General features: G+C 45.5%; 1 protein-coding gene across 1 annotated transcript in view; it reads left to right on the forward strand.

The window, feature by feature from the left end:
• The window catches only part of AMOTL1 (angiomotin like 1), a 74524-nt gene extending 49352 nt beyond the window's left edge, over nucleotides 1-25172 (forward strand). Inside the window, exons 5-13 of the mRNA XM_009998511.1 lie at nucleotides 28-172; nucleotides 1023-1112; nucleotides 7771-7916; nucleotides 14328-14477; nucleotides 18017-18207; nucleotides 19472-19597; nucleotides 21399-21625; nucleotides 23080-23349; nucleotides 25044-25172. Of these exons, the coding sequence (XP_009996813.1) occupies nucleotides 28-172; nucleotides 1023-1112; nucleotides 7771-7916; nucleotides 14328-14477; nucleotides 18017-18207; nucleotides 19472-19597; nucleotides 21399-21625; nucleotides 23080-23349; nucleotides 25044-25147 (1449 nt within the window). The 3' untranslated portion in view covers nucleotides 25148-25172. The remainder of the gene's footprint in view (nucleotides 1-27; nucleotides 173-1022; nucleotides 1113-7770; nucleotides 7917-14327; nucleotides 14478-18016; nucleotides 18208-19471; nucleotides 19598-21398; nucleotides 21626-23079; nucleotides 23350-25043) is intronic.
• The last annotated feature ends 236 nt before the right edge of the window (nucleotides 25173-25408 follow it).

Genomic DNA, 25408 nt, shown 5'->3' on the forward strand with positions numbered 1-25408 from the left:
TTTAATGGGAGCTCTCTCTCCTTTCAGTTTGAAGTAGAGATTCAGAGGATTTCAGAAGCTTATGAGAGCCTGGTCAAGACCACCACTAAGAGGGAGTCTTTGGACAAAGCAATGAGAAACAAACTTGAAGGAGAAATTAGGAGACTTCATGACTTCAACAGGGATCTCCGTGGTATGTTATGCTTGCTTTTCTGTGTTTTTTTTTCCCCCCAGTTTATATGGTGTTCCACATCTCACAAGCTTCAGAGTAGCAGGCTTCAAAGGAGTGGGTTCACATGTGTTTTAGATAAACTTCTGGAGAAGTCAGGCCCCTCTCATTGACTTAAGACAAAACTGCTGTCACCTCCCAGTTGCAAAGAAACCTTCTGGGAAAATACGAGAGCCAACTTCAGGCAGTACTTTTGACTACGACTTTTACTTTGAGCTATTAAGTGTCCAGGTGCCTGATGGGAGTACTTTGAAATGTTTTTGGGCAATGAAATGCCTTCTGCAAGCTGGCTCATGCTTGTTGGAACAGTGCAAGGGCTCTGAATGATGTTTTTGGAGGAGTGGGGCACCTGAAGGCAGCCATTCCCAAGAGAAACTGTTGCCTGCTGCAGAAAAATGCTTCTTTCCCAGGGCAGTGCCAAGGATGGGTGTCACCAGGCTGGGGGCTGCCTTCCCCCAGGCATCTGGCTGGACCAGGGGTTGCACTCCACTGTGGGAAGGCACCCGTCCCCATCAAAGCTGGGCAGTTGAGACTGCAAGTGCCTTGTGCATTTTGAACAGCCTGAGAAGTGAACTGTTCAGATGCATCAGCCGTGGATGGCAGAAGCTTTTCCCCCAGTTTCTGTAAATCTGAACCCAGCTTCATGGCAGAGGTCAAAGGCCTCATCTTTTATGTATGTGTCAGCCTCCATTTTAATGCCCTCCTTCAGAGAGTCTATTTATACTGCTCTGCTGGCATGCATCATATTTTCTTGGTTGGCCTGCAATTTTATATACATATATTTATACTTTAAGTATTTCCTGTTTTTTTGCAGAACGACTGGAGACAGCCAATAGGCAACTAGCCAGCAGAGACTTCGATGGGCATGAGGATAAGTCAACAGAGGGCCTTTTTGTCACTCAGAGTGAGTACTGTGCTCATCTGTTTTGAAGGTGCATATATTTATATAGGCACGCATATCTGTATATATCTGTATATCTGGGGGTGAATACTCTGCTCTTAATAAGACCACTCTTAATTGTTATTGTCCTTAAGGCTTGGTTTTACTTGACTAGTTCATCATGTACTCTTATTTAAGCTACAGATTGGATTGGTTTGGCTGTTGTGGTATTTTTTTTTCTCTCTGAGCACCATAAGCAGCAGTAGGAGATAATGGTAACACAACTTAGCTTATTTATGATAAATATTGATCTAAAATTGTGAAGTGTTGCTTGCATGGATCATGGCTGGAGATGCATGCTTTTTAAAGAACCCAGATTCTTCTCTTGGCTGGAATAAGCCCAGAGCAACATCTGCTGAGTTGTTAAGAGTGACAGGGGTTGACTAAGAGGAGGCAGAGCAGAGCTGGACCCTCCTTTTTACAAAGGTTGGAAGAGACAAAGATTTCACAACTTCTGCTGCTATGAGAAACACCCATTCCTGTCACGTTTTAGGCTCACATAGTGCCTGAGCACAGTGCTGCAGCATTTTCATGCCATGTGCTGACAGCTCCATGTGACCAGCCAGAACCTAAGCAGCTGGATGCTGCATGACAGCACATGGCTTCTTGTGTGTCCTAAGCATCTTCAGCATACTTCTAGAAGGGCTTGACCACCTGGGAGCTGTGCAGGACCTTGTGGGCTTAAATCCCATTGAAGCTAAGTGCTGTATACAGCTGGTCCTTCAGTTTTGTTTACTGCACCAAGAGCTTCCTTGGAAGATGAGCTGCAGCTGCAAATCCTTAGGTGGAAAACTGGCCACCTCCATTAGTAGTGTGGTGTTTGGTAATACTCAGCATGCCTCACCACCAGCCCTGCAATGTCCACCAGCTGCTCCAAATGCAAGAGAGCCTTCTCCTGGCTCCTGCCAGCAGTGACAATGCTAGCATGACAACTTCACTGAGAATTTGGTGTATGTGTGCACAACCCAGAAGAAAATCTCATGATCTTTTCCCTGACTGTGTTAGCTTTGCCATATTAGCAGATGCCATAAGGGCTTGTAGATACTGCTGCAAATCCAAGGGTATGATCTGTTAAGAAAATATCATCACTATGTGAGTCCTGGCATCCTTGGGAAGGAGTTCACATGGGGTAAGTTGCACGGTGTGAACTGCAGACTGGGGTCTGCTGTCTTCATACAGAGACAGCCTGGCGGTGTTCCCATGTACTAGTAGCTACAAGGGGGAGTTAGATCCCCAGGATGGGCTCAATTTGAGTAATTTTCCAGCACATAAACATGCCCTGTGCTTCTGTTGATAAATATCTGGCAATACATTTTTGTGCTGTGCACTCAGCATATTACTGCTATCAATTCACAGCTTACAAATATAGCTTTTCGAATCCTATCACATAAGATGGACGGGATGCTTGGAGTGTCTCCTGGCTGGGCCAGAGAGCTAAATGTTACCAATGTGATGCAGAGTGCTTCCAAGAATAGAAAATGGGCACATGTAAAGCAGGTTCCTCTTCAGTTATGTTCTTTGGGCACGTGCATTAATGACCTCGATTACCAGGGTATCAACTTAAAACTTAAAACACTCCTCTGAGAGCCCATAAGGGGCTTTGCTTGGAAATCCTGTGTCAGTGACTGAATCTATACACTGCTATTTGTGAGTCTTCCACAGGGACAGAGCATGACCAGGATTGCAGCCCACTATCAATCTGGTGGTTTTGCAAGCATTTTCTGCACCTTCCTTACATCCTTTGATGGGGATGCTCAGGCAGAAAACTGAGATGAGAGGGAGTGCAGATTGTTTTAGCTGCCATGTGTACACTTGTCTACTGAGACTGAAATAGTAATGTTAGAAGAGAAAAAATGGTGCCCACGTGCACTCCCTTCAGCTGCTGCAGGTTTGTCATGAAACTCACGGGTTTTTTTTTCCTCAAGGTAGTAGCTTATTAAGTCAGATTAATAAGTGCAAATTTTAGTTTTCATTAGGAAAATAAAAACAGATTTCTGGTCCCTACATTTATGGAAAACAACCTGAAAACATGGCTCTTAACATCCTCAACCCAAGTTATATAAAAAGACTCTAATATCAGCATATTCCTGAAAGCTACAGTTTTTAAGCCAGGCTCGTGATGAGATGAAGAAGGAAAGATAAAAATCCTGAGGCTTTTTTTGAACGGTCATCCTTAGTAATACTGCAAATGCAGGATTAATGCTGCATGTGATAGAACTCCAACAGTAGAGAAAACTCCCTGAAAAAGAAGTCTAGCAAGACAAGATGGGTTGGGATCATTTCTCAGTTCCTCACAGAGCTCTCCATTAACAGTCCAACAATGCAGAGCAGTTGTGCACTCTGAGGTGAAGACTAGAGGTGAGAAAAACTCTTATTATTTGTAATAATAGTAAGCAAAGGCTTCATGCCTCAAAGTATTAAGTGCTACGCATTTGTGCCTAAGAAAAAGGCTGCTGTTGTACTGAGAGTAGGACAGCACTCACAGCCTGTTAGTTTCATGATAATTAGGTGATGTTTTGTCAGAGAAAAACGTTCTTTTAAGGCAAGACATAAAGCAGTGACCAATGAAGTCTTATAGGCACAGGCAAGGCAAGAGCCAGTCAGGAGGAGGCTGAGAGGTTGCTATGGAAAGGGAGAGGCAGGAAGACTGAGGGTGTTTTCAAGGGCGTAGAGAAAGCTTATGATATAGCATATAACGGGAAACATTTGTTTTGGTGGAGTCTAAGAATGTTGTGTGTTTTTTCTGGGATTTCAGGACTTACAGACGCTCTGTTCAAACAGGGATTTCTCCAAGGGGCTGTTTTTTCAGGTGTCTGAGGCAGATTGAGGTCTGTGCCCATCCACGTGGCTCTGGACCCATTAGTGGGGATGCACAGACAATTTTGCAGTGTGTTGCTAGAGCCTCACACTTTGTGGGAGTGTGCAGCAGCTGTGCTGTGTGTGTGTATCTTTGTCCCAAATATTCCAGGCAGAGAAATATTCCCATCAAATGAATCCGCCTGAAAAAAATGCTGACAGTAGATGTTTTTGAGCTGGGTTTTAAGCCATTTGGTGTTAAGACAGGAAACAAATCAGGGCCCAGGCAAAAGTTTCAGGGATGAGTAAAAGGGAGCTCCTGGTCCTCTCCTTCCACAGCTGTGAGCTGCATGCAGGGAGGTGGGGAGCTGCTGCCTCCCTGCACCCAGAGCCAAGGGCATCCTGAAGAAACAGTGTTGTATAGCCAAATGCTTCTGCATCCCTGCACCCAGAGCCAAGGGTATCCTGAAGGAATGGTGTTGTTTAGCCAAATGCCTCTATTCTGTGGGACTTACCCTGCACTCTGAAGTGAAGGGGAGTGGGAAATCTGATTTCAGTTTTCAATGCGTGAGGGTAGAATTCTTCCCTGAATATGCCATGCGAATGAAAATGTCCTAACTGTAAGTCAGCTCATGCTTAAGCTGTCTGCAGTACTTTGTAGGGTAAGGAAAGCCATCACGAGTTTCAATGGAGATTTAATGACTTCCTCTGGCAACAGAGCATCAAACCTTTCTGCATCCTGCTAGGTGAATGACCATATGTAACCATGTACCAACCCATTTATTAAGTACATTATGATTGATAATAATTATTAATGTCAGTGCAGATTGCGTGTATCTTTCTGCCTAGTGTTTCTGCTTCAAAGTGGGGTCAAGACTGGTCTACCCTTGGTGTACCTACCCAGCTTGACAACTGCAAAAGCCTTTTTATGAAGCACTGAAGTAGGCTGTTGGCTTCATCCTTCTCTTTATTCTACCAGCCACAGGGTATCAGTGTCATGTCCTCAGTGGGTTGAGGTCCAACAGTCAGAGGCAGTGAGCGGAAAGTTGGGAGATTACAACTGTAAACTACAGCAGAGTGGCCTTCTGGGGACTGTTTAGTCACGGGGTGTAGAAGTGATCCTCCAGGAAGTACAAAGAGTTCTTAGCTGGATTCTGTTAGGTAAAAAGCACATGCCTGGGCAGAAGGTACATGCAAGTGTAGCACAGTAAATCAGTATTTTCAGACTTCAAGGGTACCTGCATGTACTTGAAGAGAATTTAAGGTATGTTCAACAAAGACCTTCTTTCCTAAAACTTAGTGCAATATAGGAAAGTACTTCGAAAATGTGCCTCCAGCATTTTGGAGTGAGAAGCCAACATGAAGAAGTGTTGAGAGCTGTTAAGTAAAATTTTTCTTGTCAGCTTTCTAGGGGGTTCAGTGGTCATTTTGTATACAGAACAAAAATGTGCCCTGTGTCCTTCTTTTAGGGTGGGATAGAAAATGTAATGCAGCAGAGCAAGTTGAGTGCTTTGAATTCCTTGGATGAAAATGGAAAGTGAAGGTCTCAAATCCTATTTTGCTATGTGCTGTCCTCCTATAATACGTGTTTCAAATCTGAAGCACAGCAACTCTGGTCCCAGCATGAGATGGTGAAGTGCCACAGGCCTGAAGCAGCATTCAGCTTCCAGCTTCTTCACCCTCTAATGAAATTAGCTGCTTGATAATGTGCCCAGATTTACACGTTCATACAATAGATATTGATGTTCCTTTTGGTGAATCTGATTGAAGTGAATGTCTTTGCACTAAAAGAAGAGACCTGCATGTCCAATATAAAATTTCTTGCTGATGTTGGAAGACTAAGGCCATGTCATACCAAGATGGCTTATGGTGGCAGTTGGTGGCACAGTGTCCTGGTTTGAGCCAGGATGAAGCCAATTTTTCTTTCTAGTGATTTTTTTTTTCCTTCAGTAAGCTTTCCTGTAACTAGCAACAGTGTGTTCTGCTAGGCTGATAAGACAGTGGAATGTTTTTCTAACTACTGAGGCTTCAAGGCTGCACCTGCACTCTGCCGGCTCAGACACTATGGGGAGATCTGTGACCCCCCGTAGGAGGCTGAGTTAGACAGATAGCAAAATTGGCCAAAGATATTCCATTCCATATATCTACGTAAGCTCAGAGGAAGGTCAGAGATCACAGAAGACACCTTCCTTCCTTTTTCTTCTTCCCTTCTCTTCCGTCCATGGCCGGCGTCCGGGGAGGACTCTGTTCATCCATCACCGTCGACCCTTAGGCTCGAGATCTCCTGACCCCCATAACTCTCTGCTCTTTCTCCAGCAGCAGCTCCGGGATTCCTCGGGACTCTTCCCAGATCAGGGAAGTGCTGTGGGAGTTGCTGGGGTGGGGGGAGGCGAGAGGCTTTTGCCTACACCTGAATATATCTGTATATAATTGTATATATATTTTCTTGTATCATTCATTAGTGTTTTAATTAAAGCTGTGTAGTTTAGTTTTCAATCCAGCCAAGTCTCTCTCTTTTTCTCTCTCTCCTTCCCTACCTGGGTTGGGGGGAGGGGGGATCGAGAGCATTGTTGTCGGACCTGAGTCAAACTGTGACACACAGTCTGTGCAGCACTTGTAAAAATACTGTGTTTAAAAAATATAAAATCAAAATAAGGCTTAATTGATGCCAAATTAATTTTTTGAGGAAATTTCCCTTCCTGGAGGCTTGCCAAGTGCTCTATTTTTGTTGTCAGTTAGAAGGAAGGCCAGATTTTGAAATCCATCCCCTGCTCCCTCCAGTCATTAACTGTTTGTGGTCCAATGTCAGGGATCCAATGACTGATGCTTGTGTTCCCTGAAATGGCTTCTCAGCACTGTCAGGGCAGAGGTGGATGGAGCTGAGCCTTCCACCAGGCAGCTTGCCAATGAAGTCAGTGGTGGGCCTGCAGTTTGTTGCCAAAGAAAAAGATGTGAGTGAAGCTGACTGAATTTAGCCAGTTGTGGTTTTTTTTAATGTAATTTTAAATCTTACCCAAAACAGGGATGATTTTTCATCACAGAGGTTATCTACATGTTTTAGTCTCACTCTGGTGCTTTAGGGTGCTTAATAAGGGAGAAGTACTGATTGCTGGACCCCTGGAGGAGTACTGGAAAGTCACCCAGGGCCCCCACAGGGTTGGAATGCCTCCCAAAGCCCCCCATTCTCTGTATGGCCAGAGAAAGCCTGATCAGATGCTTCCTATCTTTCTCTTCTTTATTGTTTTCCCCTCTTTCCATTTTCAAACTGTTCAGCATGGATCTGTGTTTATTATTTAGCTTCCTCACATGTTTTATATTTCATTATCTCCATCCTTGCAAATAAAATGGGCCAGGCACAGTACAGCTCACATCCACATGGCTGAAGTTTCTTGCTTCTTAGAGAAGGGCAGCAACATCCAAGCTGGCAGCTATAAACAGTCCTTGATGTGGGCTGTCCTGGGTGTCATGTGGGAAAGGAGTAGCAGGTGCAAGCCAAAATTTTGTCAGGGAACATGCTAGTAGTTCAGCAGAATGGACAATTACAAGGCAGTGCTCGGGTCTGCAAGCTCTTCTAGTGCAGATGCCACCCAAGCTGCCACTGGTTTCTGCTGCTGGTGCTTGTGTGAGGCTGGGCATGGAGAGGCTGAGTCTTGGCAGTAGGAACATCTTGCTCATTGTGACTCAGCACTGTGTTGTAATGGCCCCACTCACTGCTGCTTCACACAATTTTTGCTTTTCTAGGGATGTAGCAGCTTACCTGTGGCACGTGGCACAGGCCCTGTGAGCTGTCCTCCTAGAGCAGCTCTTGTTCTTGTCTTTCTTGCAGACAAAGAGCACTTGAAGGAGAAGGAGAAGCTGGAGATGGAGCTGGCAGCTGTGCGCTCTGCCAACGAGGACCAGCGGAGACACATCGAAATCCTCGACCAGGCCCTAAACAACGCGCAAGCCAAGGTCATCAAGCTGGAAGAGGAGGTGAGGCATGGGCAACATTTCTCTGCTCTGAGGCTAGTGGTGGCTCATGATGAGGGCTTTCTCCATCTGGGTCCTGAATCTCCTCTAGCCCTGGTGTGGTGGGTCTTTCCACTCCCCTTGAACTGGTCTCCTTATAAAGGAAATGCATAGAATATTGAGCCAAACAAGCAAGCAAAGGAGGCCACAACCATAGATGTTTTCAGAGTAGAGCCTTCAGAGTAGAGCCTTCAACATGTAACAAGCAGCACCAAACTCAGCTAGCTGGTAGCTGAGGTAATGGTAGGACTCAGCAGAAATATAAAATAAAAAGCTGACTACTCACTGACTGGGGACTGCAATACAAACGTGATGTTGGTGCATTCCATTTCTCCCAAAAAATTTCCAGGAGACCTTTGAGATATGCACAGTGTAGGGCTTGGTAACTTCGCATCTGAACAGTGTTCTTAAAAGAGCTGACTGATCTGGCTGGAGACAGACCTTCCAGGATTTAGAGCTACAGGTTTTATTTGAGAGCTGGAAAACACCTGCATTACCACGAGACCCAAGAAGTGCCATCTGTGCAAAACCAAAGAGGTCTTTAAGGCTTCTATAAACCTGATAGTAAAAAAAGATACTCAGATAGGAAGAGAAATCCCAGGAAGCCAGGGCAGTTCAAACTGACACACAAATACAGAACAACATCTAGTAGCTGGAAGCTGGAGTGACACAAATTCAAAGAGGAAATAATGCTCAGTTTTAACTGTAACTAAGAGTGATTTCAGTTCTCCATTATTGGAGGTCCCTGAATCTAGATTTATTTTGTTCCTTGAGACCTTCAGCCCAAAGTTTTGGATTGAATAATTAACTGAAAGCCTATGCACTCTGGCAGATCAGGCAAGACTCTCAAAACAGACCTATTTGGCCCTAAAATCTCTAGCCCTCTGGCCAGCAAAAAAGGAGGATGCTTTATGGGGAATAAAATAAACATAATCTTTACTGTTGGAGTGGGCAGGCCATGGGTGAGGGGAAGGATGTGCACCTGGCAGGTTTGAGTCTGCTCTGGCACAGACTGCTGGCATGATCTTGGGCAGGCCTTTCCTCCTCTGCCTCACTGCCCACCTGCACCCTCCCCAGGGCTGGCCTGGGGACAAATCCACAGGAGCCTGCTGGGTGCATAGATGCAAGGGGTCTTGTGAAGAGCAGGGAAGGTCCTTTCTCAAATACCTGCAGGTAACTTTGTTGCAGTTAGTTCATTGTCTTGGAATGATGAAGGCTGAATTGCCCTCAGTGATATTTTGATTTTTTAAATCAGGATAACCAGACCCCCTGTCAGGCTAACTTAGGTTTCTTGGAGTCTGGAAGATTTAAGTTGCTATATGTATATATATATATATATATATGTGTGTGTGTGTGTGTGTATACATATATATATGTAAGTGCTGAAGGCACTGCTGTTTGGTTCCTGACCATTAGACCATTCTGATTTCCTATTTAGAAACATTTTAAAATCTTTAAAATCTTCTTTGCCTCTGATGGAAGAAGAGGATCACACTAAGTGTAACTGCTCCTTTGTTAGTTAGACTAAAGCCTCCTCACCATCCCAGTGTATTTGGGGCAGGCCCTTAGGGGCAGCTGCAGGAGCCACTGTACCTTTAATCTGTACATAATTCACTTGACACTGTTTGCCTTCAAAGCAACCAAAGGTTTTCTATTTGCATTTCATCACAAAGTGGCTGAATAAATGAACATTTTAGGTGGCAATGTCTGCTCCTAGCAGCACCATGCAGGAAATGGAAAAAGAAGGTTTAGCTCCTGCCTGCTCTGCAGACTGTCAGTGGGGTATTGGCAGGTAACATTGACTTGCTGAATACACACCAGTGAGGGCAGCAGAAGCATAGATGCAGGTTTCCATGCAGGTGGTGCAGGCTACCTTGTGCCTTCTGGGCTGTAGTGAATACATTTGCAGCCTTAGGGCTCTGTCTCTAAGAGCTTTGCAGTTGCCAGTTTCTAGTCTAGTCATCCTACAGAAATGTGCCTCTGCTGGGGATCACAGTTAGGATCCTGGACTGTGGACTGGCAGAGCTGAGGAGAGGGTGAATGTTCCCCTTTATAGAGCTGCTAATCTGCCCAGGGTGTGGTAGATGTTATGGAGGTGGTAACCTCCTGCCTGTGGTATTGTAGATCTCAGGTGACAACATCTGAAGGTGATGCAATGGTATTTGCCAGAGTTTGTCTGTCAGACCCCTCAGTGTGAGCAAACCCACACTGGCCTGGTAGTGTTTAACTGAATTTTTCATTCTAGAGGGATTTTGAATGAATTTTATCTCATCTGCCTTGTTTTAGTTATTCAAGCCAGTGTCATGCAGCTCAAGTGAGGTGTTGCCAGCACTTGCCCAATCTCCTCTGCTCCCTTTCCCTTGCTTTTGGCCTGTTCAGTCACTAAATCAGAGCATCATTTCAACAGTTTCTGTTGTTTCTGGAGCTCAATTTGACACATATGCAGCAGATATTGTTGAAGACTTGAACCTTCATCTTAAACCAGGGATTTTTATTATAATTTAGAATATCTTGAAGGAAACACAAAATCACTCAAATGAAAATTACTAGTATTATTAACAGAGCTCTACCTCATGCAGTGCATTGTAAATCCACCCAGATTTCTTCTACCACCAGAATGTAATTAGGTTTAAAAGCTTTTTAAATCAAGGCTTGAAAAATAAGTAGTAGCTAGTAAGTGGAATTAACATAATATAGAGTACTATGTAAATCTACATTATCCTGAGTGCCTGCTAGTAGAAGGATTTAATTCAAAAATATGTAGATGGTATTATCACTATATGTCATTTAGGAGACTGCTGCTGGAATTGTGTGTCTGCTCCATGCTTTGGATAGAAGACTGAATAATTGGAAAGGGCTCAGAAAACTGCTGTAGAAATTATTTGGGGCCCAGGAGCTGTTATTTGCTGTGAACAATTAGAGTGAAGAGGTGGCTGAGCTCCAGTCCGTGCGCATGAACATGAAGAAGGGATTGCTGTCAGCCAGATTAAACATTGCTTTTTAATGTAAGAAGAAATAATGAGATGCAGTGTTTGCAGGCTGAAGCTGAGCAAATCGGGCTGTAAACAAAGAGTTAGAGTAATTGACACTGAAACAACCTACTTAGGGTGGTTCTCTAACAGTCTTTAACTGGAGACTCAAATACGTAGAATAGATACTCTGTAGCTCAAACTGGAGTTCTGTTTCTAGTTCAGATATTTTTCCAAGAGACCAGTCATCTTTACTCAGATTTATTTGCTTCGATCAAACCCTTTTAGCCTTAGCTCTTCTTCATCTTTATTTTCCTAAGCCCTGGGACAAGGACAGTGTTCAGGCAAGTTTGCTGATGTTGTGAATATGCGAATTGTTTCATTAAATGCTTCTTGCTCTAGTACATCTCAATTTGGAAAGAGAACAAGAAGTAATTTGCTTAAATTGCATAAGAGAAAGCCAGATTAGGCATTAGGGTAAAAGTTTTCTGGCAGTAAAGGAAAATAAGCCATGAAGTAGTTTGCAGAAAGAGGTTTGGAGTCCCTACTCCTGAAGGGTTTTGTAAGCAGATTATATAGACATGCACTAGGTTTTAGGTAGAGTTGACCTTCCCTTGCAGCAGGAGGATGGGCTGGTACCTTTCCAGATGCCATCCAGCTTTTTCTGATTTGAGTCTGTGTATCTGTGAGGTCGTGGAGCTTAGAGTCATGTATTTCTGATTGCAGTCCCCCTCCCTAACAGATGCATACTGCACTGACAAGCCCATTAATTTAAATGACAACATTTTGTCCTTCATTTTTTAAACGTGGATGAATTTTTTGCTTATGCATCTACAGGCAGGATAAAAAGCCAGATCTGTCTCAAGAACCTCCATATAAATTTATGAATGTGGGAACTGTCTTGTTGCGTATCTGCAACAACATTTTTTTCTAAGGTGATGGACACATGTACATTGCCTCCCCCACAGGCAAAGGTGCACTCATGCATGAGCATGTCAACCCTGGGGCTCAGAGGGCTGCTGCAAAGCCACATTCTGTCTGCTGCAGTACAGATGGACCCACCGGCATCCAGCAGGACATGAGAGACCTGATGAGGTTTGCTGCTGAGGAGGGACCCCAGGGGACCCCCTTTCCCCTCTCTGATACATGCTCATGCAGCTGCGAGGTGGCACAGGCACCTTCCTATTGCCAAAATAGCACATTCAGCAAGAAGCCACCACTGTGTCTATCTTGCCAAGTTGTGAGCTCCTGAGGAATGCAGTCTTCGTGCTGCTGCCAGAGACTAGTGGGGGTTATAATCTCATTCATTTTCATGGAAAGCCCTGGGAGATGTTAAGTGTTAGCCTGGATTGCAGCAGGGCTGGGGAGGTCACACTGCCAGTCACTGGTTCTGACTGGGGAGCTTTGCTTTTGCTGTGAGCAAACCTGTATTTCACCTGTGACATGGATAGATTTAGTGTGGCAGAAGGTGAATTTCAAGAAAAAGTTATTTAATTATCATTGTAATCAGTGGGAGGGGACCTAGCTGAATCTAGCATCACACAAGTAAAAAGCAATACATCTTTGCAGCATGGAAGTCCTGGGCTAAGCAGAGGACTCTGGGTGAAGGGCAGCCCCACAGAGGAGAGGGGACCCAGCACTAGGATTTGTTTGCTCCACATGCCCAGGAACAAGGCAGCAAGCTTCTCACTAAATCCCCTAGATATTTAGACACAAATGTTTTGTGGCCATAGCTCCTGTATCCTAGCCTACATTGCAGTTAATTTCAATACTGATTTGAGTACTTAAAAATGAGGTAGGCACTGGGATATAATTTGGGCCCTGGCCTCTCCAGCTCACAGCACCTCTCCAGCCTCTCTTATTTATATAGTTACTCAATGTCAGCTGGGGTTAATGTGTTTTTCTGACTCCTCCTTTGCTTCAGGTCACAAACAAGTGTACAAATAAATGAGGGAGACTAGAAGTCCTAAAGAGAATCTTAATGATCATGGCAATGACCTCAAGCATCCCTTATTAACCCCCAGACTGCAGATGGGGTCCAACTGAGGCTTAGAAAAGTCTACATGATCCAGCCTTCAAACTGATTCACCCTCCCTTTCCAAGTCAGAGGGTTAAATCAAGAGTGTTTTGGGGTCTTTTGAGGTTTGTTGAGTCGTTTTGGGGTTTACAGCTTCAGTCTGTGTGCACTGTTGCTTTCTTTACTACCAGGCAGATATCTTTAGAAAGTTAAATTTAGTTATAGATATTTAAATATTATGTTAAATATCATGTTATATTTAAATATTTGAATAGTTACAAACATTTGTAAATTTATGCCTGTGAAGATAAAATGAATTACAAAAAGCTGGGGGAGAAGAGGGGATCTGGGTTTCCCCTGGCTGGTACTGCAGCCTGTGGGATGAGCGGGCAGACCCCACTGCTGCAGCCCCAAGGGCAAGTTTTCATACCACACTGCCCAGGGATGAGGATGGCTCATGGACACCCAGGTGTGTGTGGCCCACCCGAGTTTGTCCCTTCTTGGTGTCAGGTTTTGGCTAGGGGTCAGGTTTCAGCACAGGCTTTGCTGCCCATCCCGGTGCCCAGCTCAGCTGATGCCCAGCATGTCTGCTGACTACAGCCTCCTGTCCCCGAGGACTCTGTAACATGCCAGCTCCTGCTGTGAGCCTCCAGCGGGATACCCTGTGGTGTCACTGCATGCCTGGTGGCACTGCAGGAGGCCAAAAGAAGTAGGGATAGCTGCTAAGCACCCTGAACATCCGCAGTCCACTTGCAGATTCCCTTTGGGTTGTGCTGCTTGAGCAATCTCTGGCTGTAAAACTCTGTATTGAAAAATCCTTGTGTCATGTTTAGCCTTCAGTAATGGCATCATATACATGAGCAGGGCCCCACTTTAGCTGCCAGCACATCAACACCTCAGCACAATCAAGCCCATGAGCAGGATAGAGCAAGTGGAGCAATTCTGGCTGCTGACACTCTGCTTGTTCCACCTGCTTTGAACAGATTTGCAGCTCAAAAAAAGAGACTCTGGGTGCAGAGACAATGTGCTGAGTGTCACCAATCAATAAAACCCTCCAGGATTTCTCTTAGCTGAGGCCAGCCTGTGTGCTTGCCCATAGAGTATCCACCACCATGATGGCTCTTGCTTAGAAATGACCAGGTGGTTTCCTGGCTAGCAGATCCCCAGTGGGTGGATAATCTGTTCACTTTGAAAGGGGTAGAGCTGCCCCAGTGAGGTCTGCCATGCCCTTTCCCTGGCCATCAAAGGGGAAACTGGAGAAACTCTGAAGCAAATGGCCAAAGCCATGCTCAAGCCCAATGAATGCCTGCCCTGCAAGGGCGCAGGGGTGCTGGGGGCCTGGGGTGGGGGTTCTCTGCCCCCAGCACTGCTGAGCCCTGTCCCTCACAGCTGCGCAGGAAGCAGGCCTACGTGGAGAAGGTGGAGAAGCTGCAGCAGGCGCTGACACAGCTGCAGGCGGCCTGCGAGAAGCGGGAGCAGATGGAGCGGCGGCTGCGCACACGCCTGGAGCGGGAGCTGGACTCGCTGCGGATGCAGCAGGTGAGGAGGGGCCTTTGGTGGTGCTTTTACAGAGGGATGGTCACTTGCAGCCCTGCCAGGTGCCTACGTGCTTGTGAGTTCAGGTTGTTGGGCTTTCTACCGAAGACTTTCCTTTGGGTGTGGTTGTGAATGCCCCCTCATTGGAAGTGTTCAAGGTCAGATTGGACAAGGCTTTGAGCCACCTAATCTAGTGGAAGATGACCCTCCTTGTTGCAGGGGCTTGGACTTGGATGACCTTTGAAGGTCCCTTCCAACCCAAAGCATTCTATGATTCTAACTCCTGACCTTCAGCAGAAGATGGGGGAGCTCCACAGTGGAGCTGCTGGGCACAGCCAAGCCCTGCCTGCTGCGGGGCTGAAAGGTCCTGGCTCCCTTGGGAGGTCCTCTACCCTCATATGTCCTGCCATACCTGCCAAGGGAGAGCATCCTTCCAGGTTTCTCTCCAGAAATCTCCAGATTGTGCAAGATCAGCTTGACACCAAAGGGAGAGAGGAAAGGTGCAGTACATGTGAGCATGAGATTTAGCCTACGGATTTCGGCAGATCTGCTGTTGAAAATGCAAAGTGGGATGATGTGGAATTAGGTGGAATCAAGAGCTTAGGCAATATTCAGTCTGGACAGTGATTGTGTACTTCATTTACAGAAACCTCTGTCCATAACAGATCTGGAGACAAAACAAAAAATTATTGAATGTAATGAGTTGGAAGAGACCCATAAGGATCATTGAGTCCAATGGTGTCATCATCTTCAGGCAATAAATTATTTAAAACCACTCCAGTCCAGATAGGCTAGAAGTGTAGTTTTGCATTTCTGTCCCTTTGGTTTTTTGGCAGCCATGTGTCTTCAGAGGGATAGTGTTCTGTATGTATTTTATGCACAGTTACTCTTTTGGATAGCTAACATGATCTCTTACATTCTCCTCCATCCCCAAATCCAGTCATCTGTGAAAAGTGGGGAAAGAAGCCTGGGGAGGTGGCAGGAGGATTTCCAGGGTAGAGCCAGCACCAAGTGCCAAATGCACAGTCATTGGCCAGCAGATGTACCAAGTGTATCAAAGCACCACTTGGGGAAAAAACAGCAACATAAACAAAGCATGATGCACTTGTAACTCTTGAAAGGCTCACTAATATCTCTGTCAAGAAGTGCATCTGCTACAATAACCCTTATTTATGAGCCATTAGTGGAGGCCTAAGCAGCTGTTGCACAGAGCTTGTCCTTCTGGAAGGCAGAGGCTGTGATGCTGCTGGCAGGATGTGGGTGGGAAATAGCACCATGAGCAACATCAGTGGTTGGCAGTCACAAGGTGGCCTGACCTGAGAGCATCCCCTTCTCACTGGCAGACCCAGGGCAAGGCAGGTCCCCCAGCAGTGGCATCATTGTCCACTATTCTCCCTTCCCATCTGTCTTGGCTCTTCCTTGCTGCTGTTAAAGTATGTTAAGTCTCTCTTGCCCTGTCCATATGGGCTTGCTCTTCCTGTCTTCTTCTAGTGGCTTTTCTCAATTGCCCCTTAGCCTGCTTTTTCTTTAAAAAAGAAATTACCTGGGGTATGACATGCTAATGCTGGTGTAAATGAAAGAATCTTGGAGAAAACAATTAAAATTCCAGTGTAGGTAAAATTAGAACTAGAAAAGCTTTTGTTTTCTGAGATGGAATTGAGGGACAAATCAATGTATTAACCAAGTGGGATGAACTGTTGACAAAGTCCTTGTCTTGGGAGTTCAGGCTATTTTGGCAGAAAATTCCTCTGTAACATAGAGATTGCTTTGTTTTTGAATTTTTTTGGCATTGTAATCAGCAGCTGCATTTTGTGTTGCCATAGTTCTCAGATGCCTACACCAGCTCCCTCTAACAGGTTTTAAGAAGGAAGATGCTCTGACTTCACATCTCACCTTGTAGCTGTGAGAGGAGGCTTTGGGATATTTTTTACTATTTCCACTTTTTGTTTTATGAACCACAACCCTGCAATGAATCATCTTGCTTCAAAATGCCCCAAGTTTTTGCTTCAGAGCTATTTTCTTAAGTTACCAAAGTTATGTCTTTTGAAATAGTTTATCATTGCAGAGAAAAATAAAAGAGTTTTTTTCTCCTTTTTACCAGACTCAGTGAGCCAGAATCTCTTCTGGTCCTGGCTTGTTGGTAACCACATCCAAATGGCAAATCTTCATTATCACTGATGCATGAACTGGGACAAAAAAATAATCCCTTTGACTTAGCATTGCAGGCTGAGCATGCAGGTCTGGCAGAGGTTTTCACTGAGAATGAAGGTAAAAGGCACCTGCAGTGTTCCAAGATGCCATTTACAGACCAGGACTATGCCTTCCAATTACCTTCCAGCCAGAGTTTGAGCAGTATCTGAAGTGTAAGTGGTATTTTTTGCAGGAGCTGAGTTGCAGCTGTTGCTGCTAAGGGGCATTCCATATTGCATTTCCCAAAAGCAGCTTCCAAACATGTTACTGCATCAAAGGCAAAGGCTCTGGTGTGCTGGGACTGTGCCAGGGAACCTCTTTGCCAGTGGAAGTTTGTGGTGTAGGACAGATGAGAAACCAGTGCTCCCGAGACACATTTTCCCCTTTAACACAATTCTGTGCACAGTGGAGTTTAAAGTGTAACAAATGACTTGCATTTTTTATTGAAAAAAAAACCCAACAAAACACATTTACTTGTACTGACTTCTTCCAGAGCTTCATGCCTCTTCCCCCAGCATAGGCTCATCGCTCTGAACCTCTGCTAAGCCACCTCCAGCCTCTTCTGCTCTCCACCAGCAGTGAAAGGAGCTACCCATGCCACTAAGGGGGTTTAATTAAGTGCCCGTAACTGGGTGGGATAAAACCTGCCTGGGAAAGTGCTTTTGTGAAAGCATAGATACCCAGGGTTACACACCCATTGCTGCTTGTCAGCATCCCATGGGAGCTGGGAATCCCACAGCACCTGGGAATCTTCTGCCCCTCCAATAACTTAAGTTACCTGATGCACCACAGAAGTCATCTTCTGAGGACACAGGAGAACAATGTGCCAGAAGATATAGGTGTAAATCAGTGTCTGGGCTATTTTCCCAGCTGCTGTTTTAAATAGGTTACATGTAGCTATGTTATGTGCCACTTGTTGGGGTTTTTTTCTGCTTTTATATATGAACCCTCTGGTAATAGCTGCCATGCATACCAAGCACTGCCCAGCTGTGGAATGAAGTCCCAACAAGAAAATTATCTTTTGAAGCTTCATTGTTTCTTGTTCCTACTAACTTTTCTTTCCTAGCTTTTCTCTTGGTTTGGAGTAGCCCATGAAATCCCTGTACATCAGGGAGAGCTGGACCCCTACTTCTGTCAACATGGTCCAGAGACATGTGTGCTAGGGTTGCACACATGGTCAACCTGCCTCTCCTGCAACATAAGGGTTTTAGCCTGGGGTTTCCACCTGCCCTGGGGAGGTCAAAAGACATGGGAATGTCTTTGTGTGCTCCAAAGAAGATGTGGGGGAAAAAAGGGCTGGCAGCACCTGTACTTGGCAAGGGGTGAATATCTATTGCTGTTTCTTCTGGCAGAGGCAGGGCAGCTACCAGGCAAGCAGCCTCCCAGAGCACAATGCCCCAGCCCTGATGGAGCTGGTGCGGGAGAAGGAGGAGAGGATCCTGGCCCTGGAAGCTGACATGACCAAGTGGGAGCAGAAGTACCTGGAGGAGAGTACGATCAGGCACTTTGCCATGAATGCTGCAGCCACAGCTGCAACAGAGAGGTAAGATGGCCTCCCTGCAAGCAGACAGTTCTCTTCACTGCAGAGAGCATGGGGGAATAGTAAGGAATGGATATTTTCTTAAGGCTGGAATTTTTTTGCCTTTCCCTACTGAGTCGTGCTGCCAGGTCTAATATACCTCTCCATGGTGTCAAGCCAGTGAGGTACAATATTTGGTTAAGACAGGGTTTACCCTTCTGACCAGGTCTAAAAGTTTATCAAATGGCCTCAACAACAAAGTCTCAGGCTGCCAAATTATACAGCAGAGGTAAGGCAGCTCCTCCTCACTGCACCGATGGAGCGAGCTGGGACGATTGGTTATGGCTGCATCCATCTCACGCTCTACAAAATGGTTGTTTATCCTAGTTTTAAAAACCTGTCACAAAGGAAATTTTGTGGCCTAAGACCCCTCTTTCACTGCTTCATTAAGCTTCAAATAGGAAGGTTCTCCTGATAACTAAGCTAAGCCTCTTCACTGCAAAGTACCTCAATTTTTTCTTGTCATTCCCAGGTGTACATGATGAACAACAGGTTGCTGTTGATGTTTTAAATTCTGGAGGACAAATATCCCCTGTTGTATCTTCCCTGGCCTGAACTGACTTACTTCCTTCAGCCATTCAGTTCTGGTGTGAACCCCTTCCCCTTCCTGTTGCATTTGTCCAGACTGTCTCCAGTTTGCGTGTTGATGTCAAAGCGTGGTGCTCAGACACAAGGCACTGCAGCAAAGCTTTCCAGTGAAGAGGAGGACTGGATACTTAATTTCTCACTCCAGTTTCTTAGAAGCCAAATCCCTGGAATACATCCTTAAATGAGATTTCCCTTTGAAATGCAGTTAAGTGCATTACTCAGAATAATCCTTTTCTTTTGCACTCCAGTCTAGGCAGCAATTCCAAAGTGTACAATTTCGTTTCTTGTTTCTGAGGTAGTCTTGTTTACTTGGGACCATTTTCCAAGTGAGTGAGTCCCTCTGATGTCTGACCCTGTCCTTCAGGATGGTTATTAGCCCTGTAGGGGTTGCCCACAATTTCATTGTGCTCTCTTTTCCATCAGCCCAGTTAATTAATGGCGTTAATGACTAAACCCATGCCAAGAGTAGCCTGCAGCAAGATGACCCAATGCCAGATAGCCAGCCACTTGGCAGGCAACCACTGCTAGCTTGAGCTTTGAGTGTGGGTTTGGAGTTTTGTTTGCAAGTGCCAATCTCACTTGGAAGAGCCAACCCTGCAGTCTCAGGAGCCTGACTCACTGTGTGGAACCACTTTTCCAGGGACACCTCCGCTCCGAGCCACTCGCGCAATGGCAGCTACAGCGAGAGCGCGCTGGAGGTGCGGGGCTGGCAGGAGGAGGAAGAGATCGTGCAAGCCAACCGGCGCTGCCAGGACATGGAGTACACGTAAGGGGCCATCATCTGTACCTGCTTCCCATGGGGCTAGAGAAACCAGGATGCCCTTTTGTTCCTTCATGCATGCCTGGAAAGCATGGGCTTAACTTCACTTTGACTTAGTATTGCTCTTCATCGTTAAAACAGGGATTAAAGAGTTACATTTGTTAAATAACTTCCTCCCTACCTTCCTGTTAAATCTTCCCTGTGCCAAAAAACACCTTCTTACAAAACAGAGGCTGTTCTGCTATTAAAAGTAGTGTTGGCGTGCAAGGAAGCCGAGTGCTTGTTTAATCTTGGTGAAAATCCCCCTCTGGAATCAAGAGCGTCTGGTTGTAAAAGCTGAAGTTGTAATCCCACCACTACATAATCAGTAATGTGAGGGCTTGCCGTTGCCTTGCTCTTTGCTCCTTGCCTGCATAGTGCTCTTTCTAGATACACTGAGTTCACATATCCAAGTTGTGTGACAATCATATTGGCATTTAAGAGCAAACATGCAAAATTTAGCACCGTGAGCAGCATTAAAAACAATGCATTTGCAAGAGTAGAAGATAGAAAAAAACTTTTTTTTTTAGTAAAAATCCCTTGAGAAAGTTTGTGTATTCCTCTAGGTTTTTACTGAAAAACAATTTAAAATGTATTCTTCAGTGTTGGCTTCCCCACCACAAAAACACCACTCTGCAGACACTTTCCATGAAAAGCTGTATTTGTTGCTTGTGGAAAATATCAATGATTATTTTTACTGGGTTTGTTTTTCTTTTCCACTCACAGATGCAAGCTAATCCTGCTTCCAGTGAAGTAATGGAGGTTTGCCATTTGGCTTCCTTAAAGATAGATTAGGATCTGGTGTTTTCATTGCAAATTAGACATCTGATTATGAAAATTAATGCCAACATGAAGTTACCTGCTATCTCCCTTGTACGTACAGGTTTTCCAGATGTGACATTTCAGCTTTCACTGCTTCACAAAACGCAGCTGCATTGGACTAGATATTGCTCCAGCAGAGGGGCTGGACTAGATGATCTTTCGAGGTCCCTTCCAACCCCTAAGATTCTGTGATTCTGTGATTTTGTAAAGCTATAGTCGTCTGGCTGTCATATTGTACATGTACAATATGTATCTTAACATGTAGGGGGTTTTTTGTCTTTTGATATGATTCAGTGTTAATTATTCCTGGAGAAAAGTCTCAGATAATCCTATTTTTTTTTGTGATTGGAGAATCTTTAGAGTGTGCCTGAAAGAAGTGACAAGCTTTGCTGGGCTTTGCACACTGTGCTGTTATTTCTGCAATGGTGAGGGAGACACAAGAGCCCATCCTAGACGTTAGACAAACCAAAAGCAACCTTTCTACTTGCTTCAGCAGGTCTTTACTCTGGCTGACAACAGACCCAAATTGTGGGGCTAACTGAGCCTGCTAAAGGAGGGTTTCCAGATTTGGCCCCTGTGTATTATGAGGGTGGAAATTGCTTCTGTGTTTATAATCTGGTGAAAGCAGCAATCTGCAGCCCAGTCAGGATACTGCCCTCAGGGCTCCTGCTGGGCTGATAAAGCCACAGCAATAGATGGGTTCCGTTAACCTTGCAGAAAAGAGCTCCCAGTTTTGACTTAATAGCTAGAAATGCTCCCTGTTTCCAAGTGCATGGTATCCTTAGGAGAACTGGTGGGAGCTGCCTTGTCTGAGTCATTCAAAACCAGAAGGGACAGAGCAGCAGGGCATGTTCCCAGGGACCCATCCAGCTGCCCCAGGGTGAAGAGAGCTGCCCATATAAATGTTTATTCCATTCCTGTAAGCAAGGCTTTTGTATTTTGGCAGGATAAAGAATCTCCATGCAAAAATCATTGAGAAGGATGCCATGATTAAGGTCCTTCAGCAGCGGTCGCGGAAGGACCCCGGGAAAGCTGACAGTGCCAGCCTGCGACCAGCTCGCTCCGTCCCTTCCATCGCCGCTGCTGCGGGGACACATTCGCGCCAGACCTCGCTCACCAGCAACCAGATAGCTGAGGAGAAGAAGGAAGAGAAGATCTGGAAGGGAAGCATAGGTAAGCTCCGTTTTTACTTCACCTTTGTCTTATCCATCACATTGTCCTAATTCTTCTACTTGAGCTTAGCAGAAGTGCTCTTGGCCATGGAACACACACCTCAGCAGCTCATTTCCAGAGCACTTTCCATGGGAAGGACGTGTGTCCTTGTGCTGAAGTAAAATATTAGTTATTTTTTAATCTTGCATTGTATCTTAATTCTGTCTTAATCATGTGTCCTGGTTTGACTCAGGATCCTCAATTAAACCAGCAACAATAATGGTCTCGATCCTCTCCCTCCCAGGTAGAGAAAGAAGAGGGAGAATAAGGAGAGAGTCTTTCCAGATCAAAAACTAATCTAGACCAGCTTTAATGAAATAATAATGACAACGGAAAACATGTACAGATATATACAAGTATGTTCAGGAATGTGCAAACCCCTGTCACCTCCCCCCACCCCCAGCAACTCCCATGGGACTTCCTGAGCTGTGAGCAGTTCTGAAATGTCCCAGAACTGCTGGAGAAAGGGCAGAGCAGACAGGAGCTGAGAGGAGAGTTGTGAGGGTCAGGAATGCAGGACCCTGGGGATCAACGGTGGTGAATAGATGGAGTCCTGCCTAGATGCTGACTGTGGATGGAAGAGAAGGGAAGAAGAAGAAGGAAGGAAGGGACTTGACTTCCATGATCCCTGACTTTATACTGAGTTTTACATGTATTTGTATGCATGGAATATCTCTGGTCAATTTTGCTGCCCTTCTAGTCTGCTCCTCCCTACAGGAGGGTTGCAGACATGACTCTTCTGCTCCTTTAGCATCCAAAACCAAAGCAGAGCAAAGGCAGTAACATAAACATTCCAGCTTAATCAGTCCACTAGCTGGAAAACTTGCTGTGCTACTTAAAAGAGAGCTGACTTAAGAAAAAAAAAATCAATTAGAAGAAAACTGGCTTCATCCTGGCTCAAACCAGGATGTCATATTAAATTGTTCTGCAGTGATTCTAGAAAGCCGTAGATGGCGGAAAGCCAACCAGAAACAAGCAGATGATGTTTGCAACTGTGTGGGAGTAAATAACAAATTTGAGCTAGAAATAAAGCCTGGTTAAAGAAGAAGGTGAACATTACTTTGAGTAGGAGCATGTGACGTGATGTGGCAGCTAAAAGATGAGTGCAGGACTTTGGTTTGGGGCTGCATGGGACAGGGGGGTTGGAGGTGTGTGAGGCTGTGCCAGGTGTACTGCTGGGATGTGCATGCAACAGGGGATGCAAGAAAGGCAGCTGCTTGCAAAAGTCTGATTTTGTAGGAAAATACCATGTGGTTGTCAGGAGAAGAGCAACAGGCAGTGTAAAGGGGGAAAGCTATGCCAAGCTAAAGGGCTGGAGACATACCCTGACCAGCACTTTGTAGCTCTGCGGTGTATGGGGGGGGACAGCTACTTATGTTTGAGCTGGGTTGTGACTGAGCACCATGTGTTTGCAGGGCTGCTCCTGGGGAAGGAGCACCACGACCAGTCTTCGGGACCCTCGCTGCCTCCTCCGCTGCCCTCCTTGTCCTGCATGCCCATCCCGGCCCCGACAGCTTCCCACATGAAGACAGGCAGCAAAGACAGCAGCACCCAGACAGACAAGAGTGCTGAGCTCTTCTGGCCCAGCACTGCCTCCTTCCCTGGCCGAGGACGGCTGGGTACCACCCCGTCACACAGCCCTGCCCCACGGCCCCCGGGGACACGAGTCACTGGTGAGAAACTGGGTGAGCTCTGCCAGATCAGTGCAAAATACAAGCACCTCCAGACACACCCCAGTACTGATGGAGGGGCATTCACAATCTGCAAAGTGGTGGTGGGGAGGTTTCTTCAGGGAAAATAAAATCATAGGGAGAGAGCTTTCCAAGGTATGGCCCAGCCTGGCTGTGCAGAGCTTCATGCTTGGCAGCTTCTGTAAAGCTCCACTTGCCTGCAGCGGATGGAGTTTCCAACCAATGCAATTATTCCTGTTGACAGAGATAAAAATTACAGTCTGACACCTTGAAACAACCAACACCTGCTCACGTACTCAAACCTTTCTCTTCTTTTGAACTTTGGTCAGTGAAGGCACCATTGCGTCCCTGAATTTTAAAGGAAACCTGGAAGGAAATAGAAAGGAGAAACTGGAGATTTGGAGGAGGGTGGGGGTGGTGTAAAGAAACACAATTGTAATTATTGTTGTAAGGTTGAAGCTGACAGTTTGCAGCTCTAGCAAGGGAGACATTTACACACATTACTTCAAAAAAGCCAGTTTCCTACACATTCATCTTGTCTCAAATGCAAGCCTTCCCTCTAAAAAATGCCATGTATCATTAAGGCTGAGTATCACTGATTCCTTGAAACTCTGGATTACTGTGTTCTGGGCAATCCAGATTGGAATTTGTTTTGTGGTGCTTTCAGAATAGCCTTTCAAGCTATTCCTGTTTGTAAGAAATCTGAGTCCTTCTCCCTGAATTTGACTTTTGAGAGCTATGGTGGTGAAGGTGAACACCTAACAGCATCTATCATACATTTAGATAATTGGCCATGCACAGTCTCTTAGCTCACCCCACTGGCAAAGTAACACATTTTAGATTAAATCACCTACCTCATTATTTGTATACTGTCTTCATGATGTTTTAAACTCTTCAATTTTGCACGTGAAGCCAAATAGGAATATACATATGGAGAGGTGGATCAGATGACAAGCCGTAACTTGGTGAAGTGATGTAGACCTTTCACAAGTGCCTGTTTCTCTCTAGAGGTGCAGCTGAAGAGGTACTTGGGTCTCTATCTCTTAAATACCAGCTTTACGCCTGCCCTTGGGGTCTGTGCACACCAACACACCTACTGACATTGTGCAGGGAATTCAGCATGACATGTTCTTGGCATTCTGATCAAATTTGGCTTTCAATGAGTTGCTGGAGCAAGTTCAGAGAAGGGCAGCCACGCTGCTGAGGAGGCTGGAGAACAAGTCCCATGAGAGGCTGAGGGAAATGGGATTGTTCAGTCTGGAGAAGAGGAGGCTGAGAGGAGACCTCATTGCTCTCTACAACTACCTGAAAGGAGGTTGTAGGGAGCTGGGTGTTGACCTCCTGAGTAAATAATGGTAAGACTAGAGGAAAGAGTGGTCAGGCACTGGAACAGGCTGCCCAGAGAGGTGGTGGAGTCACCATCCCTGTAGGTATTTGAAAACTGTGTAGGTGAGGCACTTCAGGACATGCTCCAATGGGCATTTTTTTAAATTATTGGTTTTTGGGGGACAGGGTTGGGGTGTTGACAGTTGGATGCAGTGATCTTAGAGTTCTTTCCTAACCATGACAGTTCTGTGCTTCTGTGGCATACCTTTAGGGTGTGCTTCACCACTGGTTTTATATTTGCTTTGAACAATTTTGCTGTTGAGTTTGAGCTGAAGACCAACTCTACCTTCTTCTCATTGCAGACAATGCAGGCCATGGGAAGCTGCCTGACAGCAAAGGCAGAGTGAGCAGCTTGCTCCACAAGCCTGAGTTTCCAGATACAGACATGATGGAAGTCCTCATCTGAGCAGAGGGTGACATCTCTGGGGTTTCAAGTGTGTACAGCCAGGTCTAACATGGTCCTCGGTGTGCCAACCTTAAAAACTAACCCTGAGAGTTTGAAAAAGGATAGAGAAAGTTTGTACCCAAAATTAAACTTGAGTCTGAGATGTCAAGACTTTGGACAAGACAAGAACTCAAGAGCGCTGAAGAGGGGCAATGAAGTGAATGTCTGGGATTTTCCAAGCAGAAGAGGGCATTGAAATGGAATGTGGTGTGAGAAGGGGAT

Source organism: Chaetura pelagica, unplaced genomic scaffold (assembly GCF_000747805.2).
Source record: "Chaetura pelagica isolate M959 unplaced genomic scaffold, ChaPel_1.0 scaffold285, whole genome shotgun sequence".
NCBI lineage: Eukaryota > Metazoa > Chordata > Aves > Apodiformes > Apodidae > Chaetura > Chaetura pelagica.